This window comes from Bufo gargarizans, chromosome 3 (assembly GCF_014858855.1).
Source record: "Bufo gargarizans isolate SCDJY-AF-19 chromosome 3, ASM1485885v1, whole genome shotgun sequence".
In the NCBI taxonomy this organism is placed as follows: domain Eukaryota; kingdom Metazoa; phylum Chordata; class Amphibia; order Anura; family Bufonidae; genus Bufo; species Bufo gargarizans.
In genome coordinates this window covers 63,809,682-63,830,822 of record NC_058082.1, presented here as the reverse complement: position 1 = coordinate 63,830,822, position 21,141 = coordinate 63,809,682, and the positions used below count along the sequence as shown (strand labels likewise).

Below are 21,141 nucleotides of genomic sequence, written 5' to 3'. Positions count from 1 at the left end.
AGGCCAGCACTTTTTCCTACAATGTGCAAGCACGGCCACACCTGCTGGATTGCAGGGTGGTCGTAACCATGGAAACGAGCAGTGTATAATGCAGTGGAAAAATTCATCAAGCCAGCAAAGGAAGCAATATGGACAATCACAATACATTAGTAAGTGCCTTGTATTAACCTCCTCTACATGATAAATGCCACTTGCTGAAGTGACACAACCCTTTTAACTTTATGCCTTATGGTGCTCATTTCATCTTCAAGTTGCTTAACTGTTTGACAAACTTTTGCATGCCACTGTACTTTCACCAGCTTTACATGGGGTTGACAATTTATTCTCAGTATTAAAAGATCAGTAAGAAATGAGGATCTCCATATGTAATTATTTTAAATGTGACTATCATTTCAGTTTAGATTTACTGTTGTGTAGAGATAAGGATGATAAAACATTTTGTAATATACTTTATTAGGGAAATGTGCTTCTTCTTCCTAGAAAAGATGGTAGTCATGGTGTACAGGACTTTATAGAAAAGAGTGAGCAACTAATATTAAGTTGTCTGTCTATTTAAAGGGGACATTTCATAAAACATTGATTGATGGAGACTGTCCTCCATTCCAGAGAATGGGGTGGTTTTACCTCTAACCCCCTGAGTAGACACATATTGGAGAGTTAACAAGCATATGTGACCATTGACTTTATTTTTAGAAAACTTTAATTTTGTGATCCGATGCTGCAATCTGGAGAAAACCTGCTTTTAAATGACACAACTGAAAATTGACAAAAAAAAGTACATCTGGAAACCTTACTGTGATTGAGCTGAGATTGACAAAGTATAAGCTGCTAGTGGTGTTTGGCCAATGATCACACAACCAGGGTGGTGCCCGCTTTATTTCAGGTCCTGCAGTATATGGTGAGGCAGGGTGACATTAATACTGGGTAGCATCTTCCCTTGCTGTGATACAGGCTGGCACTCTGGCATGGTAATGGTCATACAGATCCTGTGGTTTGTCATTTGAAGCTCTTTCAACTTGGACCCGTAGTTCAGTCAAGGTGGTTGTTGGTTGCTTTGCATGGGAAATCTGTCACCCCCATCCAGTCCCAGACATTCTTCATGAGGGAGAGATCTGCCAATCAAGCTGGCCATGGGAACTGCTGCCCCACGAATACCAGATGGGCCACGGTAGCTAATGATGCCCCACATCATGACACTTGATGCGTGTCCTGTGGGTCCCTCCCACTATGCATGATGAGAGTAGGCGCTCTGCTCTGATGCAGCCTTGTATCACAGCAAGGGGAGATGCCACCCAGTAATAATGTGGCTCTGCCTCAACATATACCCTGCTGCAGAGCCCAAAATAAGGGGTGTGCCACTATGGTTGTGTGATCATTGACCAAGCACCACTAGTAGTTAATACTTTGTAATCTCAGTTAAATCACATTAAGCTTTCTAGGTGTACTTTTTTCTTTTTTCCTGTAGTGTATGTGCAATGCACTCGTTGCCACCATTTGCACAGTTGCCTAGGGGGTGAGAGGTGGGCCTCATTTAACACTACTCTCTGGTACTCGCATATACTACATATTGGTGAGCGTTCCTGTTAGGCTGCTCATCCATGATGGCATATCAAAAGCAGGATCATATCATTACCATTTATTGTAGAGCAGTGTAGTGTGTAGTGAGGCCCTGTCTACTCACCCCCTTAGGCAACTCTGCAAGTGGAGGCAACCAATCCTGCTCACATTCTAGGACAGTTTGCTGGCGGCCAGTTTAAATCATTCCCGGAGAACCCTTTTGAATAATGTAGTGGCTCCTATTCTTTGCGTAGACCTGCAAAACTTGAGATGCCATTTGTAGATTATCTGCCATAATAATTCCTTCTTCCCCTCAGATATGGTTCTCCTTTTCCCTTCATGTCTCTGGCTTTGCAGAGTCTCTTCGCACTGCACTGCTCTGAGTCCTATGTGAATGTGATGCAGTTTCACCCTGTCTGCCCCCTCTTCTCTGTCAGCTCTTACATACAGGAGGTAGGGAGACCAGCCTACAGGTGCATCTCCTAGAAATACACTGGAGATCCTGCACACAGCGCACCCATATAGTGTAGACCGTAGGTGTGAGTCAGGAGGTTTATAACTCTGCAGGTAATAATTGCAGGGACTCTCCTACATGTATAACTGTACTCCTAGATAAGGCAGAAATCATCTCTTCAGCACTGTATTTGTGAGCTATCCCCTCCCTTCTGATCCTCAGCTGTGTCATGTGACCAACAATCAGACATTCCAAATAACCCAGCATCTTATGTGTGGACAGCAAGTCAGTTTCTCTATGTATTCCTATGGGAGCCTCACTCTGTCTCATAGGAACAAATAGAGAAGTAGCTGATTTCCTGTCCTGTGTCAGTTGGAGATCAGATAGTTGGTCACATGACACAGCTGAGGATCAGAAGGGAGGGGATAGCTCACAAATACAGTCACTGATGAGAAGATGATATTCACTACAGATTACATCATAGACCTTTCTAACAGGTCAGAAAATAATTTTTTTGTGGGAGTGCTACTTTAGTAATAAAAAAACCTCAGAGAGCTTCTTTCATTTCTAGTACAATCAAACTATGGCACGTAACGGACAGCTTCGACCGAATATGTCATAGGTGCAACGTCCTGTACTCAGCCTTTAAAAACTGTCTCCTTACTTGGGGCCTACCGAGACATTCTGCTTTCTCATGCCTCATTAGTATTTTACTCTTCTTCATTGTCAAACATATGCTAATACCTATAGTGTTAATCAGTAGCGCTGATGCATCATTTTCAAACATATCGTTTTCTTGTAGCCCTGTATAGCCGTTTTCTTTTATCCCTGCATTTTACTCATTTTGGATTTTACATTTTTTTCAGTTGGTTTTTATTAACATTAAATTAACATTTCTCAACAGTTTGTCCTCTACAGCTTTCAGTTTCGGTGCATTTATAGACTACTGCATTCTGCTTTATAATAAATGCATCAGTGCATCAGGGAAATGCTCTGACAGCTTGATCTGAAGCCCTGAACTCCTGACAGCTCTTAAACACTCATTAAAGTTAAATGGTCACTAACCTTTCACACAGCTTTGCATAAATCAATAATACAAGCAACCACAAGAAACTGTAATGTCTTATCAGTGAGAAATGTCTAGTTTTCATGCTATCAGCAGTTTACCTTCCCCTCTGTCTTGCTAATGGATTTTCACTTTGAAATATACTTGAAAAGCATCCAGGACGGGACTAACTCTGCTGAGATTATACATGTCAATACAAACCTATGGAGAGGGAAGGGGGAGGAGTGGGCAGGAGTGAGATAGAGGAGACAAGCACAGACAAAGAGCTGAATAGGAAGTTTATATCTCAGTATAAGTGCATTTTTTAAAACAGTATGGGTCAGTACTTCTCTGTAATGTTCCTGGTGCTGCATCTGACTGAGGTTGGGAAGCTGATTCTCCTCTACTTTCTGCGTGCAGTGTATGGAAGCTGGTCTTCACCCACCATCTCTGGGAAAACTGCAAATTAGACATTCAGCATGCACGGAGGAAAACTGCTAATAAATGCCAGATACAAGTGATATAATGGGCATAAGTAGTGTGCTTCCTCAAGTACATACACTGTACTGTTGATTAATGCACAGTATGTTGAAAGGTTAGTTACGCTATAAGTTCTTATCAAACTGATCAGGGCTACAGATCAGCCATCAGAGCAGCTCCCTGTCAAGTGGAATTCAATAATCTGTAGATACACTGAAATGCATAAAATGCAATGTTAAAAAAAAATGCCCCCAAATATATCAGTACCCTTTAACATATGTGTGTTGCTTTAGGGTGACCCTTCTTTTCTTTCTGTCTCCAGAAACAGTGCAGTTCATTTCTATGGGATGCATATGGTACCGTAGATCTTTCTAGGAGTCTGTCTGATTTCCTAGAGGCCAGATTTGTTTAAAATAAATTCTGGGTGATTTGTTTAGGCATGCCGCATCCATCGGTAGCTTCTGTAGCACCACATATTGTAGCTACTGACATACTTCTGTCTTGTTCTAATACTTCTGTTCCTTCTTCACACAGACATGGCAATGTTTGGTTGCTTTGGGCGTGAAGTTCCTCGAATGCGGTCAGACGGTAAGCATCCATCAAATAATGCTTGCCGAAGATCAAGCTCGTTCCTCTGTTAATTACTAAGGGAATGAAGTCTATCTGGGCATGGCAAGTAGCCATCAGAGCCAGTGTGTTTCTATGGTTTACTGTGTGAACATACCAAAATGTATGTGCAATTTGCACAGAGGACGCTATGTATGTTATAAATCATGGCTGTATAGTTTTCTTACATTGTCCTATTTTACCCATTCTATGTAACTAGTACATGTTCCATTTTAGTCGGTGATTTCTCTTTGTGCAGATCTGTTATGTCAGAAGGATATTTTGCTGTTTTTGGATGATCTTATGTGACCCTTCTAGCTGTAGTGTCTGATGATCTAATTTCCTTGAATGCATATGCACTTTACTCATATCTGACATAGAAATTCTCCATTGCTACTCCTGACACACCTTCGTACCCCATGTTTTATGCTATGGAAAATCGAGACCACACTAACAAAGCTGAAGATTATGACACGCAAGTCCAAGAATTGTCAGAAGATTCATTAAAGTGGAATTGCCCTTTAAATTATCTGTGGATGGCAATGCTGAATGAGGCAGATGGATGATATAATTCTCCTACTACTTGATGGACCCACACGCAGTGTCAATTCCACTAAGGGTGGAACATTATGGCACTATGGATCATTATATTACAGCTGAAATGACAGAAGTGTGCTTGGCAGCAGTATTAATAATATGTAAGGGACCTACAATGCTGCAGTTACAAGGGAAAGGCAAACAAAAGTTATGTTTGCACTAGACATAGGTAGATGCTAAAGATCAGATTGGTGATGGGCCGTGCACTTGGACTATCACCAGTTTGGAAGGCACAACGTTGCTGAATGAAGTGCTTGAACCTCTTTGGCACAGCTTAGAGATTCATGCCCCATTATGTTTAGAAGGACCCTTCTAAGGTATCTCCATACTGGAGAAGGGGTACAAACATTCTTGTTCAAGTACTATATGTCACAAGATCACATGGCTTAATTTCACCTTTAAAGGGGTTCTTCACTCCTTGGGACCTTTTCTGCGGACCCCCAGCATGGCCAGATCTGTGGTGGAAATCATACTTACCTGAACTCCGCAGCTGGGTTCTGTCTTCATCCCTCCCCCTTGGGTGCCAAAGGCCTCTGGTCTCCCCACGTCAGCATCGTCTTGTGACCCAGTGACATGACGCATGGGTGACACGTCATTGGCGTCAACCCAGATGTTGAAGTGGGGATACATGAGAACTGCCCGTGCCCAAGGAGAAGGAGCAATGGAGTGGTCGGGGTCAGGTAAGTATGAATTAGGGTTGTTTTGGGTATCAAATTTTCGATACCCAATCGATACTTTTGCCTGGTATCGTGTCTTTTTTCCATACTAGGCTTTGCTATTGCACAGTCTAGTATCAGAGAACAATGAGCGTGCTTCTCTCAGCGCGCTCCGTGTTCTCCTAAGCAGCACAGGGGAGAAGGAAGCACTCTCTCCCTCTCCCCTGTGCCGATGCTGCCACCAATGAGGAGAGGGGGGCGGAGGAGGGGCGGGCGCACTGCGCCACCAATGAAAGTAAATGTTTAAAGAGGACCTTTCATCTAGCAAAAAAATCTGACTAAGTATCATGATATGTACAGTGGCGCCCAGGGATCTCGCTGCACTTACTATTATACCTGGGTGCCGCTCCGTTCTCCTGTTATGTCCTCCGGTATCTTCGGGGACTTGGTTATACTGGGCGGAGACTTCGGGGACTTGGTTATACTGGGCGGAGACTGCCCTTGTTCTCCTGGGCGTCTCCTTCTCCCAGGCTGTAGCGCTGGCCAATCGCAGCGCAGAGCTCACATCCTGGGAGTTTTTTTTTTTTCATTACATCCATAAATATGTTCTGAACATCTCATTTAAAAAACTATGGGGGGCCGGCCTCTACATTACTTCCGTGCATCCACCGCTGGTCTAAATCTACACCAGCTTCATTGCTGGCATAGATTTAGAAGATTTTCTATGCCTGAACCTGCTGACCCGCCCCCTTTTTTTAGGCCTGGCGTGAGCGGGGAAAAGTCGTAGATTGTGGCGCAAGTAACCTTTGAACCAAAAGCTGGCATCTATCAGTTAGTGAATGACCCCCTATGTTCTTTAATCTGTAGTTGGTGCTCACTTTGCTGCTATTGAAGCCTTCCCTCCTTTAGGAAGGCTGCCAGATTTTGGAACATGACTGCAGAGATTGGTGTCCACGTTAATGAGGTTGCACACTTGTTGGGCTATATAGCCTGGTTCTTGGTCATTTATACAGTTTAACACAAAGGTGTTCCATGTGCAGGGCAGTCATGTTTTTCCACATGGAAATCATCAAACTTGTTCTTTCCTTACAAAAATGTTCAAAGAAAACAGGACCCAATCCTCTACAGTGTTCCTGTATGACTTCCCTTCATTTGGAACCTAAAGGGCAGCACAAAACAATGAGAAACAGCCAGACCACTATTTCTACTTCACCAAGCTACAGTGAACCCTCATACATGGAGGAAGTATTCTCCTAGTATTCCCCCAACCCAATGGGTGAAGTTAGATCCTTCATGCAGACATCATGCCCCCATTGCGTCCACTGGTGTTATTCACTACCCCATATATTCTCATGAGCATTCTAAAGATGGTTGACCATGTGATTGTCTCACGTTAATACCTTCAACTTGCACTTAGTAGGAAATTAGCACCCCTACGGATACCTGTATAGCTCTTTAAAGGGGTTTTCCAGGACTAACATATTGAAGGCTTATAGGTAGGGTACGGAACGGTGGGAGACGATCAGTAAGTGAATGGGAGCTGAGCTGCAGTACCCGGGACAGCCACTACTCAATGAAGTTCTAGCACTGCACACTGTTTACGGCTGGTAGCGGCTGATCAATGGGGGTGACAGACCCCCACAATCTCATATTAATGACTTACCTATGCATAGGCCATCAAGAGGTTGTTCCTGGCAAACCCCTTTTTATATAAGATGTGTCATCTACATAGACACTTGTATGTATGAGTGTTAATATACAGCCACACATCTGACATGATAGCTGGAGCCAGTAAGATGACTGCAACATCTCAAGTGTGAAAAATACTGCAATATTGCAGGACTGACACAAAAAATCCTAGTGTTCTGTGTTATAGGATAATGTAGCCTGCTGTGTGCCTTTCATGATGTCATGGGGGGGGGGGGTGCTGTGTAGCCTACCTCTATACACTGCGTAGCCTATACCTACAGTGGGTGACAGGTCAAAACTTATGTATACCGGAGAAGTGTGGTTACAGAAAGTTTCTCTCCTTTCCTCTTACACCTTGTTAAATAAAGGTATTGTTAACCCTATCAGACCCTTCACAAGTTCTAGTCTTGTCTTGCTCCATATGCTGAGTCTTACATTGTTTTATCCCCATGTTAAATTTGTAACATTGTTTGTTCAGTATAATGATGTATTATCCAGAGAATCAGAAATTGACCTTCAAGTCCCGTAGACATATGGATTTGGATTTATGGATTTAGTATTCTGTGTGTATTTGCATTAGACTAGATCAAACAAGACATTTTATATTCTAGATTTTGTGTTAATTCTAAAAAAACTCTGTTTAGTCATAATGCAGTATAAAGAGAACATACCACTCAGATGAAGTCTGCCTGACATTAATGGTCTTGAATCTTTCAATAAAGGATTGCAGATCATGAGGATCTGGCTATGTGTGTTTTATTCAAGCACAGATCTACTTCATATACACAGTCGAGTCACATTATTATGACCACCAGCTAATATCCAGAGAAACCGCCGTGTGCTGCACAGATAGCAGCTAGAAGGGCTGGAAGTGACTCTATAAGGTCCTGGTAGGTTGTCATAGGTATCTGGAGCCACCCTGACTGCAGTGCATCCCACAGATGCTGGAGGGTGCAAGGGGGAGGATCCATAGAGCAAACATGAGGATCGAGGTGGTTCAGTTGGGTTCAAGTCTGGGGAATTTGGGGGCCAGGGTAGTACTGGACAATCAGCATGTATGGGTGTACATGATCTGCAAGGATGGATTTATACCCAAATCGGTTCAGATTGCTTTCCACATAGATGAGTGGGTCCAGAGAATGCCACAAAAACATTCCCCAGACCATAATGCTGCCTTCCCCAACTTGTGTTCTTCCAGCAATGGTTCCAGGGTGTTCTCTAATGTTTCTCGCCTCACATGTCAAAGTCCATCCGAAAAGTGACTCATCGGACAAGGCAATGCTTTGCCAATAAGCGGAGGTCCAATTCCAGGACGGCAGAAATAACTGAAGCCTTTTCTGACGATGCATCTTCATACGCAGTAGGGTTCGCTGAACTGTCTTAGACACGTTTAATGGAGACACAGATTAATGGCTTCTGGTGCGCTGCAGTTTCCGCGTCGCTTATTCACAGTGGTGCCATTTATCCACTTGCAATATCCTTTCATCACAGCAGCACGTGAACAGTTCACAAACCACAGTTTGAGAAATAGTCACCCTTGGTCTGAAAGTCCATAATCTTTATTTACAACTCTGATAAATCGCTCCCCACCCCCGACAGCAATGAGGGATATGTGTGCAGACAGCCTATCACACACCTTATATACCCACCAAGCCAGCTCGCCACACATGACTTCCTTCATGAGCTACACACTGCCAACGACAAAAGTAGGACGTGGTCATAATAATGTGACTCGACCGTGTAATATCCGGCTATATCTGGCAGCATAGTCCTGAGCAGGTTTGGAGTTTCCAGGTGTGGACTTTCAATGACTGTGACCCTTGAAACAGCAGCAGTGCAAGTGATATGCCACTTCATTCCATCAACTGGCAGGAGTCATGGCATAGCTAATTGAGCAATGTGAGACATAAAGTAGAGACAGGTGAGTTGATTTCAGCGGTCTGTCATTTATAAGTTAAAAGTAAGTGGTTGCCAAGAACCAACATCACAATCATTGCAGACTGGGCCTGGAAAAGAGTCACGGCCACCTGAGAAGAGTCATGGTTATCCAGGAGTTCCTGCTCTCCCTGCTGATGACTGACAGCCTTCTACATCGTTTTCTCCCTTTGTCTCTAGGAGAGGACTGCCAATCATCAGCAGATGGGCGAGTGCAGGATATTATGAATAACCAGGACTCTTCTCAAGTAGATTTGACTCTTTTCAAGGCCTGGGCTGCAATGATTATGATGCTGGTTCTCAGCAACCTCTTACTTGTAGCTCATGAGTGACACACCGCTGAGGTCAGCATTTCTGTCACTATTTTATGCTGCCCTCAGTGAGGTCAGCATCAAGTTGATGACCGGTTCCCTTTAAGAACTATTGTCATTCTGCAGACTGGAATTTTCACTTGTAATACATGGAAAAAATGAAATCTCATACTCTAAAATTAGAACGTATAAACATTCTTCTATTTAAGTATTTGCAGGTTCCCATGTACGATATACACTCAGGACATTGAGAATGTTTATAGAAGTGAATGTGAAGTGTCCAATATTTAAGCCTCTTGGCCAAATCTTAGTTCCCCATGGACTGCTGCACATGAGCGCCTCATTCTTCTTTGTGTACATACAGTTGCAAGAAAAAGTATGTGATATGGATTTCTGCACAAATTGGTCATAAAATGTGATCTGATCTTTATCTAAGTCACAACAATAGACAATCACAGTCTGCTTAAACTAATAAAACACAAAGAATTAAATGTTACCATGTTTTTATTGAACACACCATGTAAACATTCACAGTGCAGGTGGAAAAAGTATGTGAACCTCTAGACTAATGACATCTCCAAGAGCTAATTGGAGTGAGGTGTCAGCCAACTGGAGTCCAATCAATGAGATGAGATTGGAGGTGTTGGTTACAGCTGCCCTGCCCTATAAAAAAACACACCAGTTCTGGGTTTGCATTTCACAAGAAGCATTGCCTGATGTGAATGATGCCTCGCACAAAAGAGCTCTCAGAAGACCTACGATTAAGAATTGTTGACTTGCATAAAGCTGGAAAGGGTTATAAAAGTATCTCCAAAAGCCTTGCTGTTCATCAGTCCACGGTAAGACAAATTGTCTATAAATGGAGAAAGTTCAGCACTAATGCTACTCTTCCCTAGGAGTGGCCGTCCTGTAAAGATGACTGCAAGAGCACAGCGCAGACTGCTCAATGAGGTGAAGAAGAATCCTAGAGTGTCAGCTAAAGACTTACAAGAGTCTCTGGCATATGCTAACATCACTGTTAGCGAATCTACGATACGTAAAACACTAAACAAGAATGGATTTCATGGGAGGATACCACAGAGGAAGCCACTGCTGTCCCAAAAAAAAACCATTGCTGCACGTTTACAGTTTGCACAAGAGCACCTGGATGTTCCACAGCAGCACTGGCAAAATATTCTGTGGACAGATGAAACCAAAGTTGAGTTGTTTGGAAGAAACACACAACACTATGTGTGGAGAAAAAGAGGCACAGCACACCAACATTAAAACCTCATCTAACTGTGAAGTATGGTGGTGGGGGCATCATGGTTTGGGGCTTCTTTGCTGCGTCAGGGCCTGGACGGATTGCTATCATCAAAGGAAAAATGAATTCTCAAGTTTATCAAGACATTTTGCAGGATAACTTAAGGCCATCTGTCCACCAGCTGAAGCTCAACAGAAGACGGGTGTCGCAACAGGACAACGACCCAAAGCATAGAAGTAAATCAACAACAGAATGGCTTAAACAGAAGAAAATACGCCTTCTGGAGTGGCCCAGTGAGAGTCCTGACCTCAACCCGATTGAGATGCTGTGGCATGACCTCAAGAAAGCAATTCACACCAGACATCCCAAGAATATTGCTGAACTGAAACTGTTCTGTAAAGAGGAATGGTCAAGAATTACTCCTGACCGTTGTGCACGTCTGATCTGCAACTACAGGAAAACCAGTTATTAAATCCAAGGGTTCACATACTTTTTCCACCTGCACTGTGAATGTTTACATGGTGTGTTCAATAAAAAAAACATGGTAACAGTTAATTATTTGTGTGTTATTAGTTTAAGCCGACTGTGATTGTCTATTGTTGTGACTTAGATGAAGATCAGATCACATTTTATGACCAATTTGTGCAGAAATCCATAAAATTCCAAAGGGTTCACATACTTTTTCTTGCAACTGTATATAAAATGCACATTGTGGATGGGGTGAAATTATTATATCTGAAATGATAATCTGCTAGGAAATCCACAGTAGTTTCAAAATGTTTCTCTATCAGTGATTTACATGGACCATATCTTACTAGAAAGCCTTACAGTATTTTAGGGGCATGCTTACTAAAAATGTTCCCCAGGACAGATATATTTCGGTAGCTTCTATGAATCAGATATTCACCAGCAACGATAGTGGTGAGCACATTCTCAGGTTTATTTAAAAGGGATCGTGTCAGGATTTCTGCGGACAGCGCAGTGCCGTGCCAGATGCTAATTTCAGAGGTTTGTCATTAATTCGTTTTTCAATACTCATAAGGAGTGCACGGAAATCATGATATGTGGGATTAACCAGCCATGAATGATTGGTTTCTCCGTATTACTGTGCATATGGAGAAACATGTCACTCAGTGGCTGGAGGGCAGGGATAAGCAGGCATATAGTGATTACAGTGGACTACTTCCTTCACAGTGGACTCCTCACTGGCTGTGAACGGTAACTTGTGAGTACTGAAAAACTTATTTAGGCCTCATACACACGGCCTTATCCATTTTTCCAGGGCCGCGGAACAGACATACAGATGCAGACAACACACTGTGTACTGTCTGCATCTTTTGCGGCCCCATAGAAATGTAGGGGTCCGCATCTGATCCACAAAAAATGCAGATCAGATGTGAACTGAAACTACAGTTGTGTGCATGACAAACCGCTGAAATCAGCGTGTCTGTCCCTACACCTCTACTGCTGTCAGAGAGAGGGCAGCATAAGGACCATGACACCTTCCCTTTAAATGTGTCTTAAATAGTAGGGATCGACCGATTTATCGGTTTTACCGATATTATCAGCCGATATTGAGGATTTTAACAGTTATCGGTATCGGCATTTATTTTGCCGATATTCCGATAACAAATCGGGAACACAGATCGCGCTGCTGACAGCGCTCTCCGTGTTCCCTCTGCAGCACAGGGGAGAAGGAAGCAGTGTCTCCCTCCCCCCCTGTGCTGCTGCTGCCGCTGTAGCCAATGGGAGGACTGGGAACAAGAGGAGGGGAGGAGCTATGGCCACTGCGCACCAATGAAGATAAGTTTCTCATTCATTCATATACAGGAGGCGGGATCGGGCTGCAGAATCACATAGCTGGCTCCCGACCTCTATGAGCAGTAGCTGCGATCTACGGTAGTTAACCCCTCAAGTGCTGCGGATCGCAGCTACCGCTCATAGAGGTCGGGAGCCGGCTATGTGATTCTGCAGCCAGCTCCCGCCTCCTGTATATGAATGAATGAGATTTATTTTCATTGGTGGCGCAGTGTGCCCGCGGCCCCCCACCCCCACCCCAGTATTGACAACATTGGTGGCGCAGTGCGCCCGCGGCCCCCCACACCAGTATTAACAACATTGGTGGCGCAGTGCGCCCGCGGCCCCCCACACCAGTATTAACAACATTGGTGGCGCAGTGCGCCCGCGGCCCCCCACCTCCACCCCAGTATTAACAACATTGGTGGCGCAGTGCGCCCCCCCCCGCAGTGTTAATCATTGGTGGCAGTGGCCACAGGATCCCCTCCTCCTCCGATCGGAGTCCCAGCAGTGTAATGCTGGGGCTCCGATCGGTTACCATGGCAGCCAGGACGCTACTGAAGCCCTGGCTGCCATGATAAGCTCCATGCTGCTGTGTGCACAAAGCACAGAGCAGCAGGGACAGTGTGAAGTCCTTTTCACCCTGATAGAGCTCTATCAGGGTGAATAGGACAAGGGTTCTAGTCCCTAAGGGGGCTAAAAGTTAGTAAAAAAAAACCCACCAAAATATTAAGTATAAATGAAAAAGAAAGATTTACAAAAAAAAATACACATTAACAATAAACATTCATTTTCAGCAGGAATTTTTTTTTTTTCAAAAATGAAAATTCACATAATATCGGTATAAATTATCGGCTATCGGCCTAAAAGTTCACAAATTATCGGTATCGGACCTAAAAAATCAATATCGGTCGATCCCTATTAAATAGGCTTCAGTTTTAGTTGTCAAAATGGAACTATATTAAGTGCCGTACTCTTTGGTGAATTATAGAGCATCTGATGGAACATGCTATATACTGAAAATTGTGCAGTGCGTATATTGGATGGGTGAACACCTCCACAGAATAACATTCCGCACCCACTCCGAATATGGAGCCAGCACGCCCAAGTGTAAACACATCACATTAGAGGAAGGATGCTCCTGCAGTCAGTTTAATGGAAGGCAGTAAGATCAGAGACATTGTGTAAAATACAGTATATGGAGGTTTTCTGCTGTACTCTTAGTGAAGTTGAAATTAAATGATTGAGTTCAATATAAGGCCTCCTGCACACGAACGTGTGCCCTCCCTGGCCATATTTCGGAACCGCAATACACGGGCACCGTTCCGTGTGCATTCTGCATCACGGATGCAGACCCATTCACTTCAATAAGTCCGGAGATGCGGAACGGAAGCATGGAACGGAACCCTACGGAAGCACTATGGGGTTTCGTCCCGTACCTCCGTTCCGCAAAAAGATAGAAAATGTCCTATCTTTTTGCGGAACGGCCGGATGGAGGACCCATTAAAGTGAATGGGTCCGCGATCAGCTGCAGCTGCCCCATGGACGGTGTTCATGCATTGCGGCCCGCAGAACGACCTTGTTCGTGTGCAGGAGGCCTAATGCTGAGCCACTTGACAAACCAGCAGCTCGCAATCTTTCCTGTCATAGTAGATGGTGTCAGAGCGATGCAGGAGACTCCACTTCGAGAGAAGAGATAGATCACTAAACAGCCCAATAACTAATTGGGTCATATCTGCAAAATAGTGTGTGTGGGGGGTTTAGATCAGCAATATAAAAGAGGCTGAATACTGCAGTGGCTGGCAGGAATTAGGTAAGGTACAGAAAAGTCATTTTTGAAAGTCCACTTTAAAAGACAACATCCTCTTGACTACTATAATTAAAGGAAAAATTCAGTGATGTGATAAAAACACACAGGTCCCGATTGATTTCTGTCCACTGTGAACTGCCAGGAGCCACAGCACCGGAATAGAGGGGTGTTTTAAAAGGTACATTTTATTTTTCTAACGCAGTCCTGCCTGAGTTTAAATTATACCAGACAACCCCTTTACCAATGCAAAATAACGTACCTACTTACAGCTGGCACCATACACTGTGTTATGGGGCGGTCTTCATCAAATCTTACACTATATGGGCAGACACCACTTTATGGCAACTTGCAACATTAGCTGACGATCACTGTATGACAGTGCACTTTATATTAATGTCATGACATAGCCATATGTCACATTATATACACTGATGTGCTCCACCGCCATCTTTCTCCATAATTCTTGAGGCTTGGAGGAGGACGAGTGACCAGAGGGAAACAAGAGAAGAACCATTTATGTAATGGAGGTGTACAGCAGTGATCAGCTCACTAATGAAGGTCACCTCATCTGGACAGAAGACCTGGCGTTCAGGATGAACATGATTATAATAGACTTCTTAGTATAGGCAATGATAAGACTTTTGGAAATAATTGGTGCTGTTTTAATAAAGTCCATATTGGCTGAGCCATACTTAGGAATCAAGAGCAACTGACGTGCAATGTAAGATTAAAGGGGAACTGGTGGAATACTGAAAAACACCCCCACCAACCATCTGGAGCACCTTATTTGTCTGCTTATTATGTCTCAGTTGTCTTATTTCACAAAAATACTCTTTATTCACTGAGTCTGCCGTACTTGCTTGGAGTCCGCTTTCTCATGCCCAAATACTGCCCCTGCTCTACTGATTGATATTCCCCGGAAGATATACGTTGGGCTACATTTCATAAATCAAGCACATTATGCAGAATGTTACAATTGCACTGACCCAATAAACAGAATAACAAGGGGGAGTTACAGGATTATCTCCTCCCAGCTGTCTAAATGAATGAATGGGTAGGCCAGACTGAGCCCATGCCCTAGCCCTGAGTTTTCCATGTTAAAGGGGTTATCCCAGAATTTGATATTGATGTCCTATCCTCAGGACAGGTCATCAGTATCAGACTGGCGGGGATCCGACTTCTGAGACCCCACCGATCAGCTGTTTGAAGAGGCTGCTGCGCTCAACAGAGGAAACGACAATACAGAGGATCTGCGTGCAATAAATGAGTGATCATTACCTACCTGGCAGATCCCATGCCGCAGCTCCGGTTCTCCCGGTCGGGTTCAGTTTACCTCCAAGGCAGCTGTGCACATTAGGATGTGCTGACTAAAGTCTTATTCAGACGTCAGTGGGTCGCGGATGTGTGCGGTCTGTGTTCTCCACGGATAGCACACATACCCATTGATTTTAAGTGTATTCACACATCCATGCCCTATTTTTGTTTGTATATACGGATCCATCACGCTCATTATAGTCTATGAGTCCATGAAAAACACAGACACAACATGGATGGCATTCGTGTTTCATGAATCATTGCTTGGGGATGCTCTAGAAATGAATTTCCAACGTATTATCTGTGGAATACTAAGTGCAAAAAACGGACACATGGACCACACACAGATTCTTCACGGATGAAGCACTGACCATCAAGGACACAGACATGTGAATAAGGGCTCATGCACACGACTGTTGTTTTGCGGTCCGTTTTTCACTGATCCATTGTTCCGTATCTGAGTTTTTTTTCTTCTCTGATTTAAGTCCTCTTCCGTTCCGTTATTGCACAAAAGATATCCGTATGTTTTTTTGCGGATCGTATACAGAAACAGTAACTTATTAATCACCAAACACATGAGCAATATGGGCTGGGCATAGCATTTCTACATTATAGATCCGCGAAATTTGGATGACATACGGATGTGTTCCGTGTGCGTTCTGTATTTTTTGGGGACCCATTGACTTGAATAGGGCCTCGGACCATGATTTGCGGAGAATAATAGGACATGCACAACTTTTTTGCGGAACAGAATGCACACAGAGTAACTTCTGTATTTTCTACAGCCCCAATGAAGTAAATGGTTCCGCATACGGTCCGTGAAAAAAACGGAATGGAAAGAAAATACATTGGTGTGCATGAGCCCTAAGTCTGATTTTAACTAGTGTAGTATAACACTGGACCCTGCTCTTGCTGCATTCATTGGAGGTCTGCTGGCACTGGACAAGGGTGCATACAGAGTGGGCTCAGTATATACTGTATGTGGAACCTACCTTCCCTAAATTCATTGGAGGCCAGTTGGCACCATAAGGGGTAGCATTTAGGTCACTGCTGTGGTGGGTACAAATGATTTTGATCAAAACGTTTTGTACCTCATATTCATTTACATAGTGAGTATAGCATTAGTTTATATATTTTGTGATCATGTATTTTGTGAATACAGCGTGCCGTTGCATTGTGTTTGATTTGACTGCTGTGGCCAATCACTGGTCTCAGCGATGCACCTCCTGAAACCAGACAACCCCTTTCATGCTCCTTGTAGGTGTTTTTTTATTGTGTAAAATAAAATATAATGTATAACTAGCAGTGATGGCCAGTTCACATTGTTCGCCCGCGAACACATGCGAGCTGCCATCTTAGCTCACAAGTCCAGCGAGGCGCAGGTAAGTCCTTACCTGTGCCTGTGCGCGAGCTGGTCTGAAATCAAATGCGGTCACCGGGAGCAGGCAGTTCCGAGAACAGCCCGATGAAGGCCCCCGGTGACTGTTCTCAGAACTGCCTGCTCCCGGTGACTGCATTTGATTTCAGACCGGCTCGCGCACAGGCACAGGTAAGGACTTACCTGCGCCTCGCCGGACTTGTGAGAAAAGATGGCAGCCCGCATGTGTTCGCGGGTGAACAATGCGAACTGGCCATCACTGATAACTAGTCGTGGGACACAAAACAAGACCTTTTTGCACACATTTAGTTTATATATGTTTATTAGAGATGAGCGAATGTCATATTTTGAAATTCGTTCACGCTTCGTTTGGTGGTAAAAGCAGAATTGTGTTATGGATTCTGTTACCATGGACCATAGCGCAATTCTATAACGGAATGCCTTTAGAGGCATTCCGTTATTCATTCCGTCATAATAGAAGTCTATGGGCTGCAAAACAGATCCGTCCCATTTCCGTTATGCAGGGGAGTCCTCTACTGTATAATGGAAACGCGACGGATCCGTTATGCAGGCCATAGACTTCTATTATGACGGAATGAATAACGGAATGCCTCTAAAGGCATTCCGTCATAGAATTGCGCTACGGTTCGTGGTAACGGAATTCACAACGCAATTCTGCTTTTACCACAAAACGAAGCGTGAACGAATTTCATAACATGAAATTCGCTCATCTCTAATGTTTATCCCTTTGGTTTTGTGCTCGTGTTTTGTATAAATGTTATACGTAGTACATGATGCTTATACAATAAAAAGCAGGGGAGGGCGTTTCAATTTCCATTATCGTCTATTTATTACCTTAGGTAAAGTGTATTATAGAACTTTCTGGTGTTTGTCATAATTATGTATTGCCTTCCTATGAATATATGATGTTTTTACTGTTTTACAAGCTTTCATTACAAATAGTGGCAGTGGACGGTGTAAGTACGCATGCATGGAGGAATTATTCATGATAAGATCTGTATGGTATCACACCTTAGGCTACTTTCACACTCGCGTTTTGGCTTTCCGTTTCTGAGATCCGTTCAGGGCTCTCACAAGCGGTCCAAAAAAGGATTAGTTTTGCCCTAATACATTCTGAATGGAAAAGGATCCGCTCAGAATGCATCAGTTTGGCTCAGTTCAGTCTCCATTCCGCTTTGGAGACAGACACCAAAACGCTGCCTGCAGCCTTTTGGTGTCCGTCTGATGAAACTGAGCCAAACTGATCCGCCCTGGCACACAATGTAAGTCAATAGGGACGGATCCGTTTTCACTGACACAATCTGTCACAATAGAAAACGGATCTGTCCTCCATTGACTTTCAATCGTGTTCAAGACGGATCCGTCTTGGCTATGTTACAGATAATACAAACGGATCCATTCTGAACGGATGCATGCGGACGTAGTATCTGAACGGATCTGTCTATGATGGATCAGCACAAAACGTGAGTGTGAAAGTAGCCTAATATTGATTTAGTTCTCAGAACCAGCAGGAATGTAATGTGACCTTAAGGCCTCTTTCACACGGGCATGTGTGCCCCGTGGTCGTGCTGTGGCCTGGAAAATGTGGGCCGCAATGCACGAGCACAGTCCGTGGGGTAGCCGCAACGGATCGCAAGTCTTTTTGCGGAACGGAAGTACAGGACGAAACCCCATGGAAGCACTCTGTAGTGCTTCCGTAGGGTTCCGTGGTTCTATTTCGCACCATTCCGCATCTCCGGATTTGCGGACCCATTCAAGTGAATGGGTCCGCATCCGTGATGCGGAATGTCCATGGAACGGCACCCGTGTATTGCGGATCCGCAAATGCGGTCGGCAATGGGGTCACACGCCCGTGTGAAAGAGGCCTAAAGGGTATGTGCACTTTTATTGCACCAGTGCATCTAAAATACAAAAAATGCAGCACTTTTGGTCTTTAAAGTATTCTGCAGGTTATCATACACAGCTCTGATACATTCATGGTTACACAGTACCCTGTGTAGTCTGATCCTGCAGTCAGGTGTTGCTATACTTCTCTATATTGCCAATCTACAGACAGAATGGAGAGCACTTACCCTTAAGGCTATGTAAACTTTTTTTTTTTTTTTCTTCAATTGGTCTTTATTAAATATGTTTAGCCCTTTCTGAGATACAAGAGTTAAAAATTCACTCATTATAGCTCAGTTCTTAACAAACTGTTAAGAATATGGCTTTAATAAGTGTTTATGAGGTCAGAGATAAGAGCTACACATGAGCCGTCAGATGATGGGATTCAAAGAAAACAAAGTCATAACTCGCAAAACTGATTTTTTAACTCTTGTATCTCAGAAATGGCTGAACATTTTTAATAAAGACCAAATCAAAAAATTATTCTTAGCGCAAAATGAGTAAAATACAATAATAGAAAACACCCCAGAACATGTACATAGCCCAGCCGAAGCAGTATGCATGCTGTGGCAGATGTTGCCCTTCCGGGCACTAAAACAAAAAACAAAAAGATGGTTTAGTGTATATTTCTTTACATAGAGGTAATCCATGAAGTATACATTTTAGTATACCCTCTAGTTTTTCTTTATCCCTCATGAATGATGGCATTCATCGGTCTCTCTTCAGACACACGTATAGTTTGTTGTCTGTTTGCCTGTGCTGGTTCTCATGTGCCTTCTCTGTTACAGTTCAATCTGGGGTTGACCACCTATCCTGAGCTTTTCCTCTTGAATAATATGGAGAAAGAAGACTTGCCCTCTCCCCGATGATGATGGCAATCACATGGCACACTCAAGCCTGCTCTCAACATCCTCCATTTCCTCTAGATCCACATCTAGGAGAAATCGGCAACTAAGAGGTGCCGTGTCAAAACTTCTGGTGCGCAATACAAGTCAAATGTGGACTAAGTAATGAACATGATCCTTAGATGATATTTATTCAATCCCAGCACTTACTTTATAATCAGAGTCAGCATGTGAAATGTCTGACCTGCCAGTATTATAATGGTCCCATTCTGCTAGAGCCGTAGAAAAGATATGACTTCAAACCATCATTCAGAAGACTGGAATTGGGGGAGTGCAGAGTTGGAGCATCACAGGCTGGTTAGATGAGGTATTGTATGTCGGCTCTGAAATTTTAATGATTATTCTTATCCCATAAATTATGGTATAAGCAATAAATAAACTGGGGCTGATGGCTCCGCCCACACCCTGCCATCCCCCCCACCTTTTTGGTAAGTGGTGAGGGCGGCTACATTGAGGTACAGTGGCTTTTGCAAAGTTGCGAACCTCAGGTTCATGTCTGTTTTATGCTGGAAAAGGAGTAGGGGAGGTGATAAATCTCCCTTAAAGGCTATGGACATCTATATGCAGACTGTAACTCCTGAGTTACGTCAGCAGACGGCTCATGTGAAGCCTTATCTGTGATCTCTTGACTAAACTAAACTGTTATCATACTGGTAAGAATATGGCTTAAATGCGTGTTTATGAGGTCAGGAGATCAGAGATAAGCCTTCACATGAGCCGTCAGCTGACCGGACTGAGGAGTGATACTCTGCAAACAGACAGATTTTTTAACCGTTCTATCTAAAAAATGACTGAACATTTTTAATAAAGACCAAATGAAAATATTTTTAGCCCGAATTGAGGAAATTGCAAGCATTAAAAAAATTGCCCCAAAGGTGTCCATAGCCTTTAAAGTGTCACCCAATAATGCTGCTTCCTCTGTGGCCAATATTATAACTGTGTGCCTTGTCATCATTCATGTGTTATGTCTGGTAAATGTGAACTGAATTGCAGTTGAATCATTTTTGTGAATAGAGTGATTCTGTGATATAATAGTCCTGTCACTGTATAGTACTGCACTGGTACTGTAAGACTTGATAGTAAGCTCTTATGGGCAATACACTACGTGCAGAATTATTAGGCAAATGAGTATTTTGACCACATCATCCTCTTTATGCATGTTGTCTTACTCCAAGCTGTATAGGCTCGAAAGCCTACTACCAATTAAGCATATTAGGTGATGTGCATTTCTGTAATGAGAAGGGGTGTGGTCTAATGACATCAACACCCTATATCAGGTGTGCATAATTATTAGGCAACTTCCTTTCCTTTGGCAAAATGGGTCAAAAGAAGGACTTGACAGGCTCAGAAAAGTAAAAAATAGTGAGATATCTTGCAGAGGGATGCAGCACTCTTAAAATTGCAAAGCTTCTGAAGCGTGATCATCGAACAATCAAACGTTTCATTCAAAATAGTCAAC

The 21,141-nt window shown here is 43.4% G+C and overlaps 1 protein-coding gene across 3 annotated transcripts in view; it reads left to right on the top strand.

The window, feature by feature from the left end:
* SLC11A2 (solute carrier family 11 member 2) overlaps nt 1-19,685 on the top strand; it is a 172,613-nt gene extending 152,928 nt beyond the window's left edge. For all 3 annotated transcript variants that reach the window (XM_044286051.1, XM_044286050.1, XM_044286052.1), the window contains 2 exons: nt 4,071-4,124; nt 19,566-19,685. In XM_044286051.1, the coding sequence (XP_044141986.1) occupies nt 4,071-4,124; nt 19,566-19,646 (135 nt within the window). In that variant the 3' untranslated portion in view covers nt 19,647-19,685. The remainder of the gene's footprint in view (nt 1-4,070; nt 4,125-19,565) is intronic.
* The last annotated feature ends 1,456 nt before the right edge of the window (nt 19,686-21,141 follow it).